This window comes from Aricia agestis, chromosome Z (assembly GCF_905147365.1).
Source record: "Aricia agestis chromosome Z, ilAriAges1.1, whole genome shotgun sequence".
NCBI lineage: Eukaryota > Metazoa > Arthropoda > Insecta > Lepidoptera > Lycaenidae > Aricia > Aricia agestis.
In genome coordinates, this window is record NC_056428.1 from 2,705,850 (window position 1) to 2,728,309 (window position 22,460).

The 22,460-nt window shown below is 36.9% G+C and overlaps 2 protein-coding genes across 6 annotated transcripts in view; one reads left to right on the forward strand and one right to left on the reverse strand.

The window, feature by feature from the left end:
* Positions 1-4,419, reverse strand: part of LOC121738657 (peptide transporter family 1-like) — a 29,794-nt gene extending 25,375 nt beyond the window's left edge. The window contains exons 1-4 of the mRNA XM_042130864.1: positions 4,374-4,419; positions 2,886-2,967; positions 1,122-1,263; positions 7-93 (exon numbers count right to left, since the gene is read on the reverse strand). Coding sequence (XP_041986798.1) covers positions 7-93; positions 1,122-1,263; positions 2,886-2,967; positions 4,374-4,415 — 353 coding nt within the window. The 5' untranslated portion in view covers positions 4,416-4,419. The remainder of the gene's footprint in view (positions 1-6; positions 94-1,121; positions 1,264-2,885; positions 2,968-4,373) is intronic.
* A 5,716-nt stretch (positions 4,420-10,135) lies between these two features.
* Positions 10,136-19,635, forward strand: LOC121738656 (uncharacterized protein PF11_0213-like). Of its 5 annotated transcripts, XM_042130863.1 has the most exons (8): positions 10,136-10,475; positions 11,911-12,028; positions 12,518-15,153; positions 15,190-15,234; positions 15,280-15,722; positions 16,800-17,050; positions 17,999-18,203; positions 19,530-19,635. In XM_042130863.1, the coding sequence occupies exons 1-8, from the start codon at positions 10,259-10,261 to the stop codon at positions 19,596-19,598; spliced, it is 3,984 nt and encodes a 1,327-aa protein (XP_041986797.1). In that variant the 5' UTR covers positions 10,136-10,258; the 3' UTR covers positions 19,599-19,635. The 5 variants fall into 5 exon arrangements, with proteins under 5 accessions (XP_041986797.1, XP_041986796.1, XP_041986794.1 ...); XM_042130862.1 differs by having other exon boundaries at positions 12,518-15,234; XM_042130860.1 differs by having other exon boundaries at positions 15,190-15,722.
* Positions 19,636-22,460: the final 2,825 nt, after the last annotated feature.

The following is a 22,460-nucleotide window of genomic DNA, read 5'->3' on the forward strand; positions in this document are numbered from 1 at the left end:
TCTTACCTTCCCGGTAGATGCAGCTGCGGAATGGCGGTTACGGCGACAAGCAGGTTGCCCGCCGCGTATATAAACATCATGTATAGGATCGTCCTGGAAATTATAGATCAAGATCTAACCAGGTACATATAACGCCAGGCCATTTAGCCGAAACTTTTTCGTTTTCGCTTCGTCATGGAATCACCGATCAAAATGTATAGAATTGACATAAGACGAGTCGAAAGTCAACGTCATATTAACGAACGCTTAAGTCAATTCCATACATTTTCATCGGCGATTCTATAAGGAAGCGAAAACGAAAAGATTTTGGCTCACCCCCCTGATTTGAGAGCACTAAGTTTCTGTTCATAGGCGTATCAGACGCACACACCTTATGGTCTGTAGTCCCCTTATAACTTAATATAGGGCCTATACAGACTATAAAAAGTGCGTGAGGTTTGAATAGTAACCAAAATTGGGCCTTCGGCTAAAAGGTATTGTTACTAGGGTTCCTGAATTCTACGTCGCTACTTCGACCGTAGACTCTGCGGTCTACGGCGTAGACCGTAGGCCCGCATTCTGTACGATCACTTTTTACTGTGACCGTAAAGACCGTACACTTATTCTAGACCTTAAAAGGCCCTTTAAGTATTGTAATGAGTTGTTAGTAAGGAACTTGTGCAATTGCAAGTTTTAAAAAATGCGACTTGAGTTTCTTATCCTTTTATGGGTTATATCCTAGTGTAATATTCACCCTTGGTACCTACTTTGGCTTGGCAGAATTCTGCACAAGGTATAACAAAACTAAGTGATATTACGTAAGGGTTATATAAAGTGTAAAGTGCACTGTAAATAGTAGCAGCGTTGAAAGAGCACAATTTTTTTTTGTCATTTGTATGGGCAAGCGCCCCAGCCTCAGGAATTTTCCCATATTATATAAAGGTGAAAAAAAGGTGAAAAAATCTGTACAAGGGACCCATATGCACCCTAAAGTATTATCACTCAGTTTTGTTACACCCTTAAATACGACTGCTCAAATCAATCACGTGGGCTTCGGCCTGACCGAGCACAAACCTCGCTCGGTCGGGAGATCTTCCTTTGCGGCTTTCACGCATATCCCACACAGCATACACTATACACACCTGAATTTCCCCAAATAATTATCAGCGACAATCCCTCCAATGATGGGGAAGACGTAGACGAATGTGGAGAACACGTGGTACATCTCCGTTGCTCCATCGTCGCTGTAACCCAGCTTGCTGCGCAGGTATAGAGTTAGGAACGCTGGAAATACATACTATAATAACTAGCTGACCCGATAAGCTTTGTTTTGCCGTAAAAAATATTTCTAGTAAGTCAATATAAAAAAGTAGATAAAAACCTACATAAAAACCTGTTACTATTCTCAGACTTAACGAATGTACTTACATTAGTTAAGCCCGAGAATAGGTTTTTATGTACTTTTTATGTTGATACTAGAAATAATTTATACGGCAAAACAACGTTTACCGGGTCAGCTAGTAGTCAATATATTCATAACTAAATGACGCCAGCAACGGAGTTATGCGGAAATTTTTTTATCGCGTGGAAATTAGAATAATATTTTGTCTTTCAACAAAAATCATTTGATATTTCCCATCGTTTAGGTCATAGACACACTTTCACATAATTTCTTTTATAATATTAGTTAGTAAGAAACTAGTAAGCGTTACCAAAGTTTTCGGGACCGAGGGAAAGCCTAAAATGTTTATCGTAACATATTTCGTATATGATTAGATTTTAATACTATCTCAACTCTCAAGATATTAAGTACTGACGCCTGCCTGATGACGCCCGCAACTCCGTTGCGCCAAAATTCGTTTATCACCGTACATTTTTCTGGGATAAAAAGTATCCTATTTCCTTTCCCGGGACTTAAAGTATCCCCATACCAAATTTGAGCAAAATCAGCTAAGCTGGAGGTAACAGACAGACAGACACACTTTCGCATTTATAATATTGGTATGGATTATTTCAAATACGTGGGAGAGCCATGCTTCGGCACGAATGGGCCGGCTCGACCGGAGAAATACCACGTTCTCACAGAAAACCGGCGTGAACAGCGCTTGCGCTGTTTTTCGCCGAGTGAGTGAGTTTATCGGAGTCCCAATCCCCTACCCCTTTTCTATTCCTCCCCTATTCCCTTCCCTTCCCATCCCTACCCTCCCCTATTACTCTATTCCCTCTTAAGTGGCCGGCAACGCACCTGCAGCTCTTCTGATGCTGCGACTGTCCATGGGCGACGGAAATTGTTTTCCATCAGGTGACCCGTTTGCTCGTTTACCCCCTTGTTTCATAAAAAAAACCATCAAAATCGATTGTTCCAGACTTGATGTCTCGATCCCGAAACTCGCCTGAACTAATGGACCGACAACCGATACCGCAATGACTTTCGTTAATTCTGATTTTAAAAGCAGTCGGTTTTATGAAGTAAAAATCATAATCATGTTGTTTATCAACCCCCGACAAAAAAGCTCGACTAGAAGTGTTTTAACTTTTGTTTGTTATCTGTCTGTGTGTGTTTACGTGACATAGTAGCAATAAAACGAGGATCGATTTCGTTTTAAGTGCTATAAAATTGTTTTAATATTATATTTTCAAAAAAAATGTTAAGAACTTGATCGATTTAAAACTTTGATTATAAGATGATATTCCTGAAAATAATTATAATATTGAACCGGCAGTTGTCATATTATATATTTCTTAATTTAGTATTATTTTAATCTATCTTTCTAGTACGGTTGTGCCGAACGGAATATTAATAATTATTTTTAGTTATGTTTCATTTGTGGTGAGGAGATATTATGAAATATGATTAACATTAAACTGCAACTGCAACTAGCACTGATGATCAATTCAAAACTTACCTCTCATCCCAGAAAACGAGAATCGTTCACAGAACTCCGTGAGCATTATTATGATCACTATCCCGGGGAAGCGATCCTTCTTCTGAAAAAAAAACTTGTGAAAACATCGAATTTTAAAGCAGCAGCAGCTGATAATGAGAACGCTCACGGTGTCGTCAAGATAAAACAAAAAACTACACCAAAATCGGTTTACCCGTTTAAAATACGATGTCACAGACCCATACATACAGACACACGTGTGAAGCTCTAGGTTTTCACCAGAGGCTACAAAAATTATTCCTACCGAGAGTTACATCCATCTATACATTTTTTTTTCATCAGGGCTTAAAAATATCCGTACAGAGTATTACTTCTTTACATTTTTGCAATTCCAAATGATATTGAAATCTACTAAAGTAGCCCATATTCCTCCAACTCAAACCTCATTCTTCGCTACGTCTGTTCAGCCATTTGATTAAAAATCAACGTTTATGACTACATTAATAAGTTCCAGAGCTTCGAGGATTTCTTGAAAATAGTTCTCGATTGTCCAGCGCTACACGCTACACCGCTGACCGCATGCTCCGTGGAGCCCTGGGGCCTAAGCCCTTGTAGGGGCTCCGCGAGCGACACGATTGTGTTTAGAAATATCAGCAGACCAGTCGGACCAGCATGGAGACAATTCATTCAAAGACAAAATAATCGTTTTTGGGGGTCCGCCAAACTTCTTAAACTTAAAAGGGTTACTATAAAACAGTTTGTGTGTGTATTTCCTTAAAAGTTTGGGTAGGTAATAAATATTAATTGAGAAATAATAATAAAAAGTTTCAGCAGTTTCAGCAGTGATATGGCCTAAAACTTTTGATCATAATATCAGCTTTCAAACAAAAAACTAGATCCAAATACGCCCACCCGTTAAGGCGCTGTGGTTGTTGCAACTACGTAAAATGGGTTTTTAAAACACGTTTTTATTTAGTACCGTTTTTTTAGTACCGTTTTAAAATTGAGAAAATTTCCTATACGCAAAGGTATATCAGTACACAATTTGATAAATTCTGCTCGATGGAAAAAAATCTCAAAGATGACTGTTATTACGCTGTTTTTCATAATTAAATCATTTTATGGCTAAATTACACACTTTCTAGAAAAAACAAAAACTGTAGTACATTTGTCGTAACCTAACGTAAACGATTTGATATATTTGATTTGTGTAATACTAAAAACAAAAGGTTTTTACTCCTATTTTCTATTATCAAGGCACGCGGCGAGCGCGTAACAGCAACTGTACAAGACGCGCTGATATGAATGTTATTTCAACGTACTTAACGTCGATATTCGTACTGACAGACATCGACCTGCTTATTTTAGGGATTACTGGGCCTTAAGACGGTCGCGGTATAGCCACACATACACACACACGCCCACACACATCAAATAATATATTATACATCTATACACACACAGTCAGAAACTTATAAGTATTTTCGTCGGTGGTAAAAAAACACAAACCGGTAGCGGTACATCCAGGCAGACATTTTTATCATTCACCATCCTATCACACTACTAACGAGATACAGGTTGTACCTGATATATATAATCACGGACAAACAAACAGACGTATCTCTGAATGGATAAGTAAATAAAATAAGATATTTTTAGATGTAGTAGGAATTTTATTAAGCTGACTAATAAGTAATAAGAATAAGAAATAAGAATAGAGCAGCCCTACTCCCTAGGAAGTACTTGAAAGTGAAACACGCCTCTCTGTTTTAATTTTAAAAAAAGTAAGTACTCTTTAAGATTTGAATAAAAAGGAATATTATTTTCGACTGTTTTTTTTATTTCAGACGCATATCAGTACCTATGAGGTTTTTCAGTACCCACTTCCAAAAAGGAGGACGTCTATAACCTATGAGGGGTTTCAGTGAGGCCGTAATTAACCGACTTCCGAAAAGGAGGAGGTTAAATTATGTTCGGCTGTAGATATTTTATTTCCAAACTTTTTAGCGGCTGATTTCTCTGCGCCTCGCCTTATCGTACGTAAACTTTTAAATGTTTTAACTTCTATCTTCAATTAAATAGCATTTTTCTCTGTTACCTCGGAAATAGTGCTTGCAAGCACATAATAATATTATGTAAATATAATAATATTGTGTAACTACAGCCGTGGCTGTAGTTACATATTTTAATATCTACATAATAATATTATGTTTCCGCATACTATGCGGAAATACCGCTGACGAAGGCACAGTATTACAAAGGGCATTTATAATATTATATCTTAGATATAAATATTATAAAGCTGAAGAGTTTGTTTGTTTGTTTGAACGCGCCAATCTCAGGAGCTAAACCAGTAATTGGTCCGCTTTGAAAAATTATTTCAGTGTTAGATAGCTGATTTATCGAGGACTAGGCTATAGGCACAGAATAGATAATAGTACAACTATAGTTTATATTTTAACATAGGTACTAAGGGCCTGTTTCACCACTTTCTGATAAAGTGCCGAATAGGCTATTCACAATTTTTTTCACAGATTCTCCATACTTCATCTGTCAAGTTAAATGGTGGATAGCCTTATCAGGAACTGGTGAAACAGGCCCTAAGACTAATAGGACCGAAGAAACAAAGGAAAACATGGAAAAACAGGAAAAATTGTTTGAAAGTGCTTATCTCACGAACTAGACTATTTTATTTGTGGAAAAATGTACGGTTTCCGTGAAATTCCTAATTTACGCGGGCGAAGCCGCGCGGAACGTCTAGTCTAAAAATGTATAATTATATAATATTATGCTGTATGTTGACAATTATTATACATATAGAAACATTTAACATCATGGCGCCTTCGTTGTCAATAAAAACTAATAACTATTCAAGGTCCCGCTGTCTCTGTCATCTGACGTTTTCATTAAGCCAGACAAAGACAAGTAAATATTGCATAAATGTATACCTACCTATGCTGCATAAGAGGGTTCTTGTTCTCTACAAATGAAATCTAAAACCGATTTCACTGTCACAGGAATCATTTCATAGTTCCCAGATATGTAAGCACTGCAGAAGACAGAAGGCGGACAATCCAACGCAACTGATCATAACGATCATTATGATCGTTATGATCAGTGTATGGATCATTTTTTTTCGTCAGATAATCAGGTGATCAGCCTACATTGCCCTACTAATCTTGGAATCACGACCTTCGGAGTCTAGAGCTCTAAACCACTAGACCACAGAGGGGATAGCATAGGTTTATTACAAAACTATACCTAAGTAGATTACAAAAATAGGTACAAAGCTATTGAAATTAGAAACCTAAATACAACCTGTGTTTGTCCTAACATCTAATTTTAATTTACAAGAGAGGCCCTAAATATTTGTTTTATTATAGTAGCAGCTACTTAAAAGTGTCAGCTGGAACAATAGAACTATCTTATCACGTAGACTCCTGTATGATTGAAACGTAACAGACAATTATAAAACTATCTAGAATCAGCCCTGGCTATGCCGCGGCTAAATATGGCCGCGGTCTAGGGGCGGCAGCGTCCTAGGAGGAGCGGGCGGCAGCGTCCATATGGGGAAGGTCCATATTTCGTCCATAAATCGTTCGGGGGTGGCGCTCACTCTCTAGAATAAGTTATAAGACACCTTACTAATTACTACGATACTAGTTAGAATTCCATCATCAGTGGCCACCAAACATAAATTTAAATTGACTTGTGAGAATAATGCGTGGAGGCCGCAAAGGAAGATCTTCCGACCCAGCGAATTGTTATGCTCGGTCAGGCCGGAGCCCACGTGATACATTTCAGGTCTCTTATATAAATATACTAGCTGTTTGACCGAGCTTTGCTCGGTATTCGATAAAACACGAATAAAATGACATTTTCTAAAAATGATTCCGAGCTAGATCGATTTATCGCCCCCGAAACCCCCTATATACTAAATTTCATGAAAATCGTTAGAGCCAAATCCGAGATTCCAAATATTTTTACTTACAAGAATTGCTCGTTTAAAGATATAAGATAATTATACCGACGCACTTAGAAAAATTCGATTAGTTGTTGAGATGGATCTAGAAGTTATTTTCATCTATGTGTGGTAGTGAATGGTGACGTAAAATATTGTGAGTTGGTAAGTACATAATATAAGTAATTATAATTAATAACACTATCAACGCGTGAACAGAGTCTGTGTACACTATTTAATTATTTACATACGCTGCTTTCCGGACGATATTTACTTTAGTGGACTCACTAATAATTCATGGATAATATAAATAGTTATTAGGTATCATTGATTGAAAGCTAGGAAATCTTAAATTAATATCTTTGATTGTGGCCTTAAAACTAGAAAACGTAGCATCTGGGGGCACGGGAGTGCCCCGCCAAGATGAGCCATTAAAATATTACTTTCAGTCCTTCACCGCGCCTTCTTTTATTTTAAAAGCAACTCGTAAACTGTGCCCGAAACTCTGCAAATCGACAGTGAAGAACCTGTTGAAAAGTTTTGGGATACAAATATTGTAGAAAAACCTGTCAATAGCTACATCTATACTAATATTATAAATGCTATAGTGTTTTTGTCCATCTGTTACCTCTTAACACCCAAACGGTTTAACACAGATTTTGCTGAAATTTAGTATGAAAATACTTTCAGTCTCGGGAATGAACGTAGTAGGACACTTTTTAACCCCAAAAAATGTACGGTTCCAGGGCGATTGCTGTCGTCATCTAGTCCTTACTAAATACACGTTAATCTTTTCAAGTCTTTCAATATTAAGAAAGTAAATGAAACGCTAAACGTTTACTCGATAAGAGAGGGGCTTTTTATAATGATGGGCGTCTATTAAGTATTTCAGTCCAGCAGATTCCTTTGCGTCAATTTTTTGCGCAGGCCGCAGAGAGTAGTTTGAAATCGTTGTTTGAAAATTTTGGACTAAATAATATCAATATTTGAAATACTTATATTAATAAAATTTATCATAACTATTAAAAAATAATCGAACTCATTAAATCTGATAAAAAAACTTAAAAGAAAACTTAAGGCTACGAATAATAAAAACTAAGGAATCGTAACTCCCATACTATTACCGTTTTAAATTTGGTCCCTTTTGATCTGTCATGTAACGTCAGCCTAGTACCGCTCAAGGTCACCTAAATATTTCAAATGTATTGAAATGTGTACACTTTTTTGACAAGTATTGTGGTGCATGTTTTTGACGGAGTTACTTTTCCTTTGTTTTTATTATTCGTAGACTTATTATATAAGGCTTATTATTCAGAAAAGAGGTAGTTTTCAGAGGTGAACATTTTCTCAAAAAAAAACTAAATAAAAAATTAATACTAAGTAAATAAACTGCAAAAATTGGGTTCGAAAACATAAACCTTAATAAAGTTTTTGAACCCAATTTGTAAAAAGTGATTCTGCAATAAAGGGGTACTTTTAATGGATTATATTATTTCACTTTTATCCAAAAATTATATCATAAATATTAAACAAATTGTTTATGTAATGTAAATATGCAATTTTAAAGATCAGAAATTCATTTTTTTTTCACAAATACTTATAGGGATGGTTGCTAAAAGGGTTGAAAAAGCATTTTTTCTATTTTTAACAAAAGGGGTGAATTTCACCCCTAAAATAAAAAAGCGCAATACAGGACTTAAAGGGTTGATGTAAAAGGTCCACTGGGACTAAAATAGAATTAGGTGTCCCACAGGGATCCATTTTGGGTCCGTTTCTTTTTCTCATCTATATAAATGATAAAATGACTTACTTACCTTATCTAGTTAAGGATAATGATAACGAGATAGTACTTTTTGCTGATCACACTTCACTTATTTTTAAAGTGAAGCGATAACAGTCGAATTATGACGAGGTTAAAAATTGCGCTCTCTCAAAAATAGTTATCTAATTGGTTTAATGTAAATAACTTACTTTTAAATTCTAATAAAACAAAATGTTTAAGATTTACCTTGCCAAATGTTAAGCAAGCGCAAACCAATTTGCTATTTAATGATGAGAAAATGAATCTTGTTGACACTACTGTATTTTTAGGAGTAATACTGGATTATAAACTGCAGTGGGGTCCTCATGTTATTGCCAAACTGGCCGATAATAAGCTCAGTTCCGCAGCATATGCAGTCAGAAAAATTAGAGAAATTTGTGATGAAGACTTTATTATTGTTTATTATAGTTATTTTCATAGTATTTTGTGCTGCAGGTGCGAGCTATACGATCTATTTATAAAATGTCATCCTTTGAATCTCTCAGAGAAAAGTTTCACGAAATAAGAATTCTGACCGTAATCTCTCAATACATTTTGAACAATGTGTTATAACTTATACGTGAGATAAAATGTAAATAATTTTAAAACGAAAAGTGACATTCACTGCAGGAATAAGCACAAGCTAGATATACCAATAACCAGGCTGAGCAAAGTAAGCAAATCTTACAAAGGTATACATTATAGGTAATTAAATTTAAAAAAGTAGTCAAAGAGCGTTTGTGTGCCAGTTCAAAGAATAATTAAACAGAAACATTGAGAAAAACCTCGTTTGGGAGGATAACTGCAGAAGATTGGAAAACTATGACGAACCATGTAATAAATGTAGAAAATAAATACAAGAAAAAAAGAGATCACATAACAGAAGAAGTTTTGGAAAAATTCATTATAAGTGTAATATAAGTGATCATGACTCCACTGATACAGAAGAATCTTTCCGAGGTTGAATTTTTGGGCTCTGATTTTAAATATGATTCAAATTAAACATAGTTAAATATCAAGTATAAATACTTAATTTATGTACACAAATTAATAAATCTGCATAATTTTAACATTGGGTTTAATTTTATATTCAATTCTATAACATTTATTCCGAAAGTAAATCGTTTCGAAGTTTCGAGTGAACTAACGTTATTTTTATATAGCAGGTAAAAATAACGTTAGCTCATTCGAAACTTCAAAACGGTTTTCTTTTGGAACAGACTACAAATTAATTGTAAACACAAAATACACAAGTATCAAAACATTTTTTTCCTACTATAGTGATACCATATAAAGATTTTATTTATTATATTTATAAATATTTTTATTTTGATTAAAGAAACTTGAGGTAAAATAACTCTGAATGATGTACGCTATTGCCATAGACAAGGCTGTGTACCCGTCAACACTGTGACAAATATAATTGACACTTAAAAAAAACAACATTCGAATCTCTGTAAAATGTCAACGGATTTTTATTTTAAAAATTAATTTGTTTTTGTTTTTTTATGTAATGTTAAAGTTATTATAAAAAGTGTTTGATATGAGACATTAATGAGTGTAAACTGTTAGAGAAAACTGCAATATATATACCTCTTAACTGTGGAAAACTGTGTGGTGATTTCACCAAGTATGATGTCCAACTCCCGAATCCCATCCCCGGCCCGGTCTTTAGCCGTTTCTACGCCAAGACGGTACAAACAGAGAAGATCTCGTAGTGTCTGCTCACCTGGACGTTTGGAGACCTCACTCAAACTCACTGCAATGATAACTGATTTCGTGCCGTCACCTTTACCTAATAGAAGATCTGTTCTGAATGATGATACAGAGATTATAGATATGCCCAAACGTAAGTCAGTACAATTAATATTACTTACTAGTCCTTCTCCATTGTCTGTCTGAATGCATTTTACTCTTAAGATATTGCTGCTATTTTATTTACAGAAATTTGTTCACAGCTCAGGAAGTATATTATCTAATGTTTCCCGAGACTCAAATATCTTTATGCTCAATTTTGCCCAAACTGCTTGTCCAAAATGCTTGGTGTCCAAAGTGACTTAGATGTATACAAGTATGGAATTTAATTTTATTGAAATGATTACTATTTAAAAACATCTTATTACCCGAGTATATCACAATCAGCCATCATATTGTTTAAGAGGAGAGATATATATCTATATCTATATATAATATAAAACTCAAAGGTAACTGACTGACATGGTGGTCTATCAACACCCAGCCCAAACCACTGGACGGATCAGGCTGAAATTTTGCATGCAGATAGATGTTATGACAAAGGCATCCCCTAAAAAGGATTTCTATAAATTCCAACCCCAAGGGGTTAAAATAGGGGATGAAAGTTTGTACATAATAATACTTCTTAACACAAGCGAAACGGCGGGCAAAAGCTTGTTATAATATAAAAGTGAAGCCAATAATATTATGGTACTATAACTATCTTATGAATCTTGTATTATTGGAATATATAATATTATATGGCAGCTGTAAACTAGCTAGATTCTAGTAGGCTTGTCCTGCAGCATACATTGCTCCGTCGGAAGATCTTCCTTTGTGACCGCCACTCATGATCCCACATTGGTAACCCCAATGTAATTTGAACATACAACCTCATCTACTCAAAATGTTTTACAGTGAAAGTAACATCACTGAGTTTATGTACCTGATGGTAAATTGTTCTTATGTTTTATATTACGCCTTTCATGCTACTTTCACTGATGACTGCGAAACTCATTCTTTTAATTAAAGAGAAGGATTATATTAGGCTATTGGTAGAGAAGTAGTGAACTTGGTCTTGTTAACACCAATGGCATATTTTATTCGCACTGATTTTACTTCAAATGTTTGGTCCATATTGAGAGCTTAAGGGTGCCTTCACATTAGGTCGCCAGGAGTGTAGCAGCATCGCGACTTCGATAGTAAAAAGAGAAGCGCGACAGCCACGTGACTCTGGTATAGAAGTTGCGCTGCTGCTGCGTAATAAAATGCTTTCTGTATTCCCATTCACAAAACATAATTATGATATTTGTAAGGATAGATTACATATATTTGTTTTTGTTGTATTTAAATTATATTAACAAATCACTTTATTAGAACAAACAAAAACAACAGGCTTTTTTAGCAAAATACTTATCTTGGTTTTGCTAATTCACTAATTAAAGGACAAAATATAAATCGTAACAAGGCATTTCTAATCCATGGCCATATTGAATTGAAATTATTTGAAATATTGACTTGTTATAAAGCTGTCAATAAATGTGTTGTAGGAAAGAGCTGGTGGAGGAAATTGGATGAGAATTCTCGGGACGTAATGGAGCTGTTTGAACATAATGACATTCCGGAAACAAATAATATTGAAGAGAACTTTGATGTGGAGATTCTAAGGTAAGATTAAATTTTATTATCCTTGCTTGTATTATAAAATGTTGCAGTAGTTAAAGATGTGAGTGGATGAACATATGACTAACATTTTGTAACATATAAACATTTACTCATTTTTTCCTTATAATTTGAACAAACTTTGTAACTAACCTACTTCATCACCTGGCTAATATATATCTGGCTACACATATAATGCACAGTTTTTTTAATTCAAATAAAAATCTGGCCTAAATCCTTATTCCTTAGTTTATAAAAAAAATAAGTTTATGTAATAAAGTTTATGTATGATAGACTCTATGAGTAAGATACACAAGATGTAAGTAGCTGCACTTCAGTTAAACTGGCTTATGGCTTAGCCTAGCCATAAGCCAGTTTAACTGAACTCCCATAACTCCCACCATGTGACTTAGACATTGGGTCTGAAAAGTGTGTTATGCATATTATACAACTACAAACTATGTTTATATTCATTTTCAACTTATTATTTTTCAGCCAGGAGAAGAAAAACTATACCCTTGATTTACCGGAGAGCAGCGATGGTGAATCAATAAACAGCATAGTGATACCTCAACGCAAACTGTTCACTCAGAAAGAAAATCATCCACCAAAAAAGTTCCCTCGCGTCTTTAACAACAGAGAAGAATTAGTAAAATTACAGAAAAGCAATGTTGATCATGACAATGAAATAGATGTTCGCCCAAAGAGCCTGTTCAATCAGGCAAAGAAGCCAAAAACCAAACCAATTTTTCCCTCCGCATTACTCAGTATGTCTGTCAATAAATCCATAGCTAATAAAACAAGGGAAATACCAACTGTGGAACCGAAAGGCCAAGTTCGTAGTCTCTTCGGGAACAGACCGGGCACCAAAAGAAAAAATATGTTCGCCGATTTCGTTGTGTCAGAAAGTGAGGACGAAGTTCCAGACATACAGGCGAAAGTTTTCGGTTTCCAAAAGAAATCTGAGCAAAAACGTAGAGTTAGTGCAAGGGGAGTAGAAAATTCTCCCACTACGAGTATTCTTGATGTTGATATTGATGATTGGAAGCAACTTCCCTCATCAACCATGATGGAGAATCAAATTGAAGATTTAGCTGCTACTCCCTCTAAACGTACAAGACTAACTGGATTCATAGAGCCTCAAGAAACTGTGAGGACCAATAAGGAGTTGAATAAAACGAAACGCAATGAATCATTAAGATCACATAAATCCAAACTTTCATCAAGCCCTCCAAATGTCAAACAAACGGAAGTTAATACGTCCAAGACCCAAAAACCTAAATCATTAAACAAAACTCTAAGTGATGCTCAATCTACTAAACTAATTAAAACTTATGATGCAGATAATGGGACTGAAGATATCCAAAATATAACTTCGAAAGGAAAACACCTTGATGATGGAAAAGTTAGAGAACATACAAAAACAAATGCAAGTAAAAACACCGATAATTACAAAGACAGTCAAGAGCCAATTCAAGGAGAGAGTGATGGCGAAAATGATTTTACATTGAAATACGAGAACGATGAAGATAATCTCGAACAGGTTGAGAATAGTATGAATAAAATAGAGGAAAACATCAATAAAAATCCTCCGGAAGAAATCCAGCCAAATGAAGAAGACAAATCTGTTGCTCATAATCTATCTGTACAAGCAAAGATGCCAAAAGACATTAATAAGTCTAAAAATAAATCAAACGCATCCTTAGTCAAGGCTACGGATATTAATGTATCCCAAAATTCTAAAGCCAGAAGTAATCATGATATCTCCCACGCTGGTTCTGTTACCAAGGAAATAAACAAGACAAGGGAATCTGGAGTAAAAAATAAAACGATTGAGACAATTGCGAGAAACGAAAGTGTGAAAGAAAAATATGTAGTTACTGTTAAAAACAATACTATTAATAGCGAAGGCCAGGTAAATAACATTATGGTAAACAGCAGTTCTAATAGTAAAAGTTTAATTAGTCAGAATGATAATAACGATGAAAGTAACACAAATAAAAACAAAAGTATTAACCAAGGTAGCAAAAGTTCGCTTAGTGTCGATGGTACGCATGATAATGAAAAAAGTGAAGAATCCAGTGAAGATAATGACGACGCTGAGGAAATGCAGAATGAAGATACTAGCGAAGAAAGTATACAGCTGGATGAAAATGAAACACTTAATGATGGCCAAGAGGAAGAGGATGAAAAAAATGAAAGTAGCAATGAAATAAATGAAACTGAAAAGGATACGAGTAAAAAAGCAATAAGTTTAAATGCAAAAGAATTAGAGCAGGTAATAGATAAAGTAGATAACTTACGTGAAAACAATGATAATCTCAACAAAACTGACAAAAACACAGAGAAAAGTAAAATCAATGAGACTACAGTTGATCCTCCTGAAGCTATTTTGTTTCAGCAAAGCAAAAATTTCATTGAATCATTCACGAGTAAAGATGAAGGCAAAAGCTCTCGAAAGACTAAGAGTATGTTGAAAAATAATCTCAATCCAAGTTTAGCTCCAGTGAGAGATAGTACCGGGTTTTCGGACAACACTGCAAATTCAAGTGGCGCAAATTCGGGCTGGGACTCCCATAGAACCACTCGAAGAACGCTGAGGAAGACGTTCGGTAAAGATTTCACTCCAAGAAAATCTCTGCGGACTTTAGTTATGGAGAAATCAGCAAAACAAAGACAAACTTTTAACCCCGACCTTCAAGACATAAGTAAGCACCCACGGGCTAACTCCACCGAACTACCTGGTCATGGTATGAACAGGCCCCAGGAAGAGTTAGATGATGAAACAATTGAAAACATCCAACATGCTCTAGAAAACAAGGTCGTCGTTAAAGAGACCCCTGAGGGCACGCAAAATGACATTGCTGATGATGACCACATGGAAACTGAAGAAACTGTTAATAAGACACAAGAGAGAAGCAACACTGCCGAAAGTCACATGCAAACAGAAGAAAGTGACAATGAGAATGCGGAAAATTCTGATGCTGAGGCGAGTGATGACGAAAATTATGCAACCGAAAACCAACAAATCGAAGAAAGTGACCATGCAAACGACACAAGTAACAAAGAAGTAGAAGAAGAAAGTGATCATGCAAATGACACAAGTAATAACGAACAAACAGAAGTGGAAAGTGATCACGAAAATGAAAACTCAGATATTGAGGCAAGTGATCATGAAAATGATGCAACTGATAACCCAAAAACCGAAGAAAGTAACCATGCTAACGATACGAGTAACAAAGAAATAGAAGAAGAAAGTGATCATGCAAATGACACAAGTAATAACGAACAAACAGAAGTTGAAAGTGATCATGAAAACGACTCAAGTAGTAACCAAATAGAAGACGAAATTGATCATGCAAACAACACAAGTAACCAACATACGGACGAAGAAAGTGGCCATGCAAACAACACTAGTGACCAACAAACGGATGCAGAAAGCGATCATGATGTCAGTATGAATGAAAATGCAGATAATCAAGAAGTAGAAGATAGTGATCAAGAACAATCGGATAATGACACAAGAGATAATCGAGTAGATGAAAGTGATTATAATGAGATTTCGGAAAATAAAGAAAATACAGAAATGGAACAAACTGCAGAAGAAAGAAACTACTTCTCAAAAAGTATGAAACAGAGAACTTTGGAAGTGTACTTCGAGAAAATAAATAAACAAGACTCAGAAAGAAATAAGAAACTTGTAAGTATTTATAATTTTAAATAAGATTTCAATATTTTGTTTTAGTGTGTGGCGGTATCCACAATTAGCCTAACATTCCTGCATCGCGCTATTGAAGTTTTCTAAGTGCGTCGGTATGTATGTCGCAGTCGACTGGTTAAAAAAGCCATTCAATCAAACAGCCTAACCCTTTGACTGAACAACGCCGTTCAATCACACGGCTAAATGTCGTTTAACCGACTTGTTGACTGCAACATTCAACACTACAGCTAGATGACGCTTAGCCAACTGGTTAAATGGTAAATTAATTAAGGTGACCATTAGTTTAGTGCTATTATTACACAAGCTCAGTGCCGTAAATAGGGCGGTACCACCGGTGCCCAGGCACAGGGCGTAGACTCTGGGGGGGCGCAAGAATGGCCAGACAGATCCTTATTTTTCGAATTGCTCCCGATAAGTTCCCTCTGCGCCCCAGAGATGTTTCCCAATGTAGTAAAAAAATATCCACAGCCGAACATAATATAACCTCCTCCTTTTTGAAAAACAAAGGTGCAGTTATATAGAAGCTCGCACAGGGCGCAAAAAAGGCTATGTGCAGTGTTGATACACTCATAATTATGTGCCCCAATAATTTCTGTCTCTTATTATAACCGCAAAACAACGGTAATAGTTGACGCCATAATGTAAACAAAACGCACCTAGCGCCGCGGTGGTGAGCGCTGAACTAATTCAATCAAACGGCGGCGGAATCAGCTATAGTATTGAACGTTTTGTGCTACTTAAATATTCAATTAAAAAGCCAGACGTGTGATTGAATGGCGTTGTTCAGTCAAAGGGCTAGCTGTTTGATTGAACGGCTATTTAAAATAGTTGGCTGCGACATGTATATGGAACGGTACATGTATCCGGCCTGACCAAGCATAACATCTCGCTCAGTCGGAAGATCTTAATTGTGGCCACCACACATATTTCCACATGTGTTATTATATTTTAAAAGTATAAAAGTAAATTCAACTATGTAATTAATAATTACATACTTACCTTGTTACATCATACATGTTTTAATATAAACTTAATTATACGTTCAAATTGTTACAGCGAGAAAATCTAATGAACACCCTCAAAACTAACACACACTACTTCAAAGTGCCCGCAATACCTTTAAGAAGGAACATTAAACCAATACAGAAGAAAGCCAAAGTCGCACGAAAGGCTATGGAAGTAGACGATTTGCCGGATGAAGTAATACAGGACCTGAAATACAAACCTCCAAGACGATACAAGCCCAAGAACGCGTCGTGGGCTACCATGCGTTTGTATAAATATTTGGAAACCAAATTGGAGCCTAAGTAAGTATTTAAGTTAAGTTACGAACCGCGAAATCGCGAGTCCAAATTGCTCAGTTGCGACGACGCACAGACCGTACAGTATGCTACATGAGCGCGGCATTGATACACGATAACGCATTACAATAGTTTACAGCACAACATGTCTACTTTACCACCTGTCCGTCGATCCGACTTAGAGCCAGTCCGCACAGCACGTTGCGTCGACGCAGCGCTGCCGTTTGACGCCTAACGGGCGCTGCGTCATCGCAGCGTTATTACGAAGCAGTCTTAACGTCAACACCCTCCCGCTTCGTTTCTGGGGCTGCTGATGCGTACGCGCGTGTGCGTACGGCAACGCATATTCAATCTAGAATAAGCGGCTACACTCAGACACTCAGTCATTCTAAATACTTCACAAGGTTTTGAATAGCTCATTTAAGTGCATTGCCTCGTCACGTTACCGGCCGCCTAGACGAGCAATTTTATTGTCAATGTAATGCTTAATATAATATTATTGACCGTCTAGGGTTGATATTGAACATCGCGCGCCTTCAATCTCTAATTGTCAAATAAACTGTTCAATAAAATTGAAGCGTGACATTGACAATAAAATTGCTCGACTAGGCGGCTAGTTACAGTGTAATTGATTTTAATTTACGAATATTAAAAACTAAAGAAGAGTAACCGTGTCAAAAAAATTGTTCCGCGAGTCTACAAAATAAGACCTGAATAAATGCATGCTTTATACATGTATTCATATCTCAATTTTGTGTATTAATACAAGTGACAATTATTGGCAACGGTTTTATTTCGTAAAGAGTGTTAGTCTCTCGTTGCTATTGTCATATTTTAGTGTGCGAAAAGGAACTAAATTCAAAACGGTTGAAGTATGGGAGTTACATTTCCTCAGTTTTTATTATTCGTAGATTCTAACACTCCAAATGTAATCAGCGATCCACCCAATTATAGGTACGATTACATGGCTCGCGTCCGAGCGGAGAAACTGGTTAACACGCTGCACGAGTTCGTCCGCCACATCAAACGGCACGACGCGGCCCCGGAACACCTCGTGACCGCGCTCAAACACGAGATGGCGCGACTCAAGATAGTCGACACACACTACGAGTTCTATCACTTCTTTCACGAGTTTATGCCGAGGGAGATTAGAGTTAAGGTACTGAACATTAATCATAATAAGGCTAGGGTATACTTAATATATTATATTAGACGTTCATGCCGAGGGAGATAAGAGAGTGTCTAAACATCATGCCGAAGATACGCGGCCGAAGTTCGGCAGACGGCAAGACTACGCCTGCAATTTATTTTAAATTGCCGATGACGCACCATGCCGAAATTACGTTGCGTTATAGTGTACAGCCAATCTTCTTTTTTTTTCGAAAGGGTCTAAGCTACTGGTCTGGTTAAGACCACGGTAGTTTAATCGTGGCTACAACTAGTCTGTTGCTAGTTGGTTTGGAGATAAGCAATGAGGGGGCCTGGCCCCCTCCCCTAAAGAAGCGTAAGGCTACGTTCCTACCAGAAATGTGTTGCGAGGAATGTGTTTTTGAGAACCAATAGAATCGCTTCATAGATGTGACCTCGCTCAGCGCAGCAATTCCATTGGATCTTAAAAACACATTCCTCGCAACACATCTCTGGTGGAAACGCAGCCTAAGTTCGGCAGCGATTCGGCGGTAATGTTTTTTTTCGGCGTCAATTCGGCGGCGTCCGAGACACTGAATACTCGGACAAAATTACGCAACTGTATTTCCGCCGCGTAATTTCGGCTCTTATCGTGTGTCATAATATCAGCCGAATGCGTCGGAATGTAATATCGGCCACAGAACTTCGGCCGCTTGTCCACTATTTAGCGATTTCGGACCACTGTGTGGCGCCCTGGAAGATAGTTGACACCACAGAGCTAATACAAAGGTTGACACACACTACGACTTTCTTTTTCACTTTGTTAGGGTCAATTTATACTAGCGCAGAGTCGAAGCGAAGCAAAGCAAATTCCCAAAAACTGAACACAGAAAATTCAACCTTAACTCCAGAGCGTAACGCATACATTACTTCTGCGAGGCCAATCAGCGTTGGTCGGGCGCATCGACGCGAATTTGCGCGGATGCGCGCGCCTTTTTAAATTCTCAGAAGTAATAAAGTGCGTTAACGCCTTGGAGTTAAGGTTGAATTTGTTATATTCAGTTTAAATAATTCGCGTTTCGACTCTGCGCTAGTATAAATTGATCCTTAAGGTATTATCCATACTTTTATTGTACTCCTCCCTAACTGCTGTCGACCAATTGTGTTGAAATTTTGTGTGTGTCAAATATTACACACACAAAATCTCAACCTCGATAAAAATCCAGATTTTTATTCATTTTTATTTCATTTCCATTAGTATATATTTTCTTTGATTTTTTTATCTCTCTAATCACTTTTTATAGCATTTTACATTGACAGCTTTAAGCATAAAATTAACTAGAAATCTTTGTTGCAGGTGAATCCGGATATAGTGAACAGAATACAGCTACCAAAAGATGTCTTCTCCAATATAATACGATCATGATTCTATGATAATAATAATACTTAGTGAATTTATTTTTTATACATTCTTTATTTTTTAAATTGTAATACCATAGAACACGAAAATAAGGAGAACAGCTCAAGCTACTCACACAACTACAATTTAATCATAAACATTCACATTATAATCTCAATAGCTTACGCACGCATAAATCCGAGTAGACAGAACTAAGGAATACGTCACAGCACATTTATCAACTCGGAAAGGGATCGGCACCGTATCGCCTCGAGCCGTTCAGTATTGTTTGTATGAAACTCCCTACTGCAACGCACACTAAGCGGAACCGTAACGTAATTGCCCCGCCTCGGAAGGGGACAGCGGTCGGCGAACCGTAAGCGAGGCGTCGCCTAGACGTAGCCGAGTTGACGTACAGGCGCTACTGATACGCTTTGGTAATACGTGCATACGTTAGGTTGACGCCTGGTTGACGGCGAGGCGAAGGCGATACGGTGACGATTCCTTTCCGAGTTGATATGTGTGCTGTGACCATTCCTCGACTTCAAAGTTCAAACAAACGGGCGAATATGCTTGAGTTGGGCGTGAGTGTCACTTTCAACATGTTTCACAATGCTTATGTAAGCCATACACGCTACGGTCTATCGGAGAGGTTACCTGTGCAGGTATGCCTGCGCAGGTGTCACTCAGAAGAATTGATTTTCGATTTTGCGCCGGTCGCCTGACCTGCGCACGCACAAAAAACTGCACAGGTCTATCCCCACACACATTCCGGTCTACCTGCACAGGTGGACGGTGGACCTTTCCGATAGACCGTACCGCATGTATGGCAGGCATTAGTAATAGTTGGGGAGGGGAAGAGCCAAGAGGAGATTTCGAGACAAGCTCGAGCGTGTCAGATTAAGCTTGTATAGGCTTCCGACATGTGTCTGATCTTTATTATCTTTATCTGAGAAATCTGATTTCTATACCATAACTAGACAGTTATGGTATAGAAATCAGATTTCTCACGTGGTAGGTTAAAATTTTTTTTTAATATAGAAATGTCATTGGATCTGTCAGATTAAGATAGGGGATATTATTTAGTATACCCCAAATAAGCTTCAATATAAAGCACTGACGATTCAGAGGTTAGGTAAGCCTGTAGGAACATTTTGAAATATAAAAAATAAAGCTTCATATTTTCCTAACTAAGCTTCGCAGATATTTTATTTTGCACTCAACTAAACGATTTAGTCCTTGTTGTCTAAAATATATTTATAATTTACCTAAATATGCAATTTTCTGAATATTTTATTCTTATGGCTTCAGTTTCTGAACCCACCGCTAAAATAAAAAACCTGCCAGTATCCTTCCTCCTCCCTCCTTGTCACACTTCGTCAACCCTTAGGTGTGACATACATTATGGATGGCCCGTTATCATTAGTTTGTTTTTTAAGTTTACACACACAACTCACTTACACTTTAAACTTTTGTTATTGTAACATGTGGACAACATTGAGGGTGCCATTTCTTTAATTATATTATTCTGTCAATAATGTTATATTGTGACATTGTTAGTTGTCCCTAATAAATAAAATTGAACTAATACTATATTGTTTTAATGTAGCTTTTTAATTACTATGATAATATAATATGATAGCTCAGATTATATTATTTACTTATAATACTTTAACGCCTCCGTGGTGTAGTGGTATAGAGCGCGGCTCTTGACTCGGAGGTCGTGGGTTCGATTCCCGCGTTGGAAACATGTTATTTCCAAGTTTGGTTAAGACAGTGCAGGCTGATCACCTGATTGTCTGACAAGTAAGATGATCCATGCGTCGGACGGGCATGTAAAAAGTCGGCCCTGCGCCTGATCTCTCGCCCCGGTCGTGTCGGTCTTCCGTCCCACTGGGTTATGAGAGTAATGGAATAGGGACCGTGCAGAAACTATAGAGGGCATCGTAATTCGACAGCAGCGACACGGTGCGAGTAAAAGAAGTAACTTGTGAGTGACTTTGGCTTCGCATTCTCTTTGACCCCGGCTACTTTATAAGTGATTTTTTTATGTTTTAGACTATAAAATGATTTAATACTTACACTCCCAAGTGACCACATGCGGCCGCGAGAACAGCAACAGATTTCCAAGAATCCGCGATCGTAGGATTAAAGTAAAATACTAAATTACGCCCGCAACTCCGTTGCGCCAAAAATCATTTATAGCGCGAGAACCGTACATCTTCCCGGGATAAAAAGTATCCTATGTCCTTTCCCGGGGCTCAAAGTAAATCTATACCAAATTTCAGCAAAATTGTTTCAGCGGTTTGGGCGTGAAGTGCTAACAGACAGACACACTTTCGCATTTATAATATTGAGTATGGATGAGTTTCTAACCGTAAACAAAGAACGAAAGCGTGAATAAAAATGTATAAAGCTTATCTAGTTATCTAAGAAAATATCTGAAAAAGTAATTAGTAGCATCCATCAGCATAGAAAGTAAAAACTTGATAAATATTGCAATAAAATAATGAAGATGCAAAAATACTTATATAATAATTACTGAAAATGCTTGTGGATTATTACAATAAAACAAGTTCACTAAAATAAATGCTTTTATTTCATCAACCTTCTGCAATTCGCTCGATACCATCTTCACAACTTTTCACTATTTTTAACTAATTTCAGTCTGGACCTCATCAGTGCAAACACCATATAAGTATTCTTTAACACACAAAGACTGCACTATAATCTTTTTCCTACTTGAAGCATCATCCTTTTGAGAACCAACACTTTGACAAGATGGTTCAAGTTCAATACTATCCTCAGTGTTGAATTCCTGGCAGGACTTCTCAAGATTATCCTTACTTTTGATGCAAATTTATTCTAATTAAATGAGCGGTGCTTATG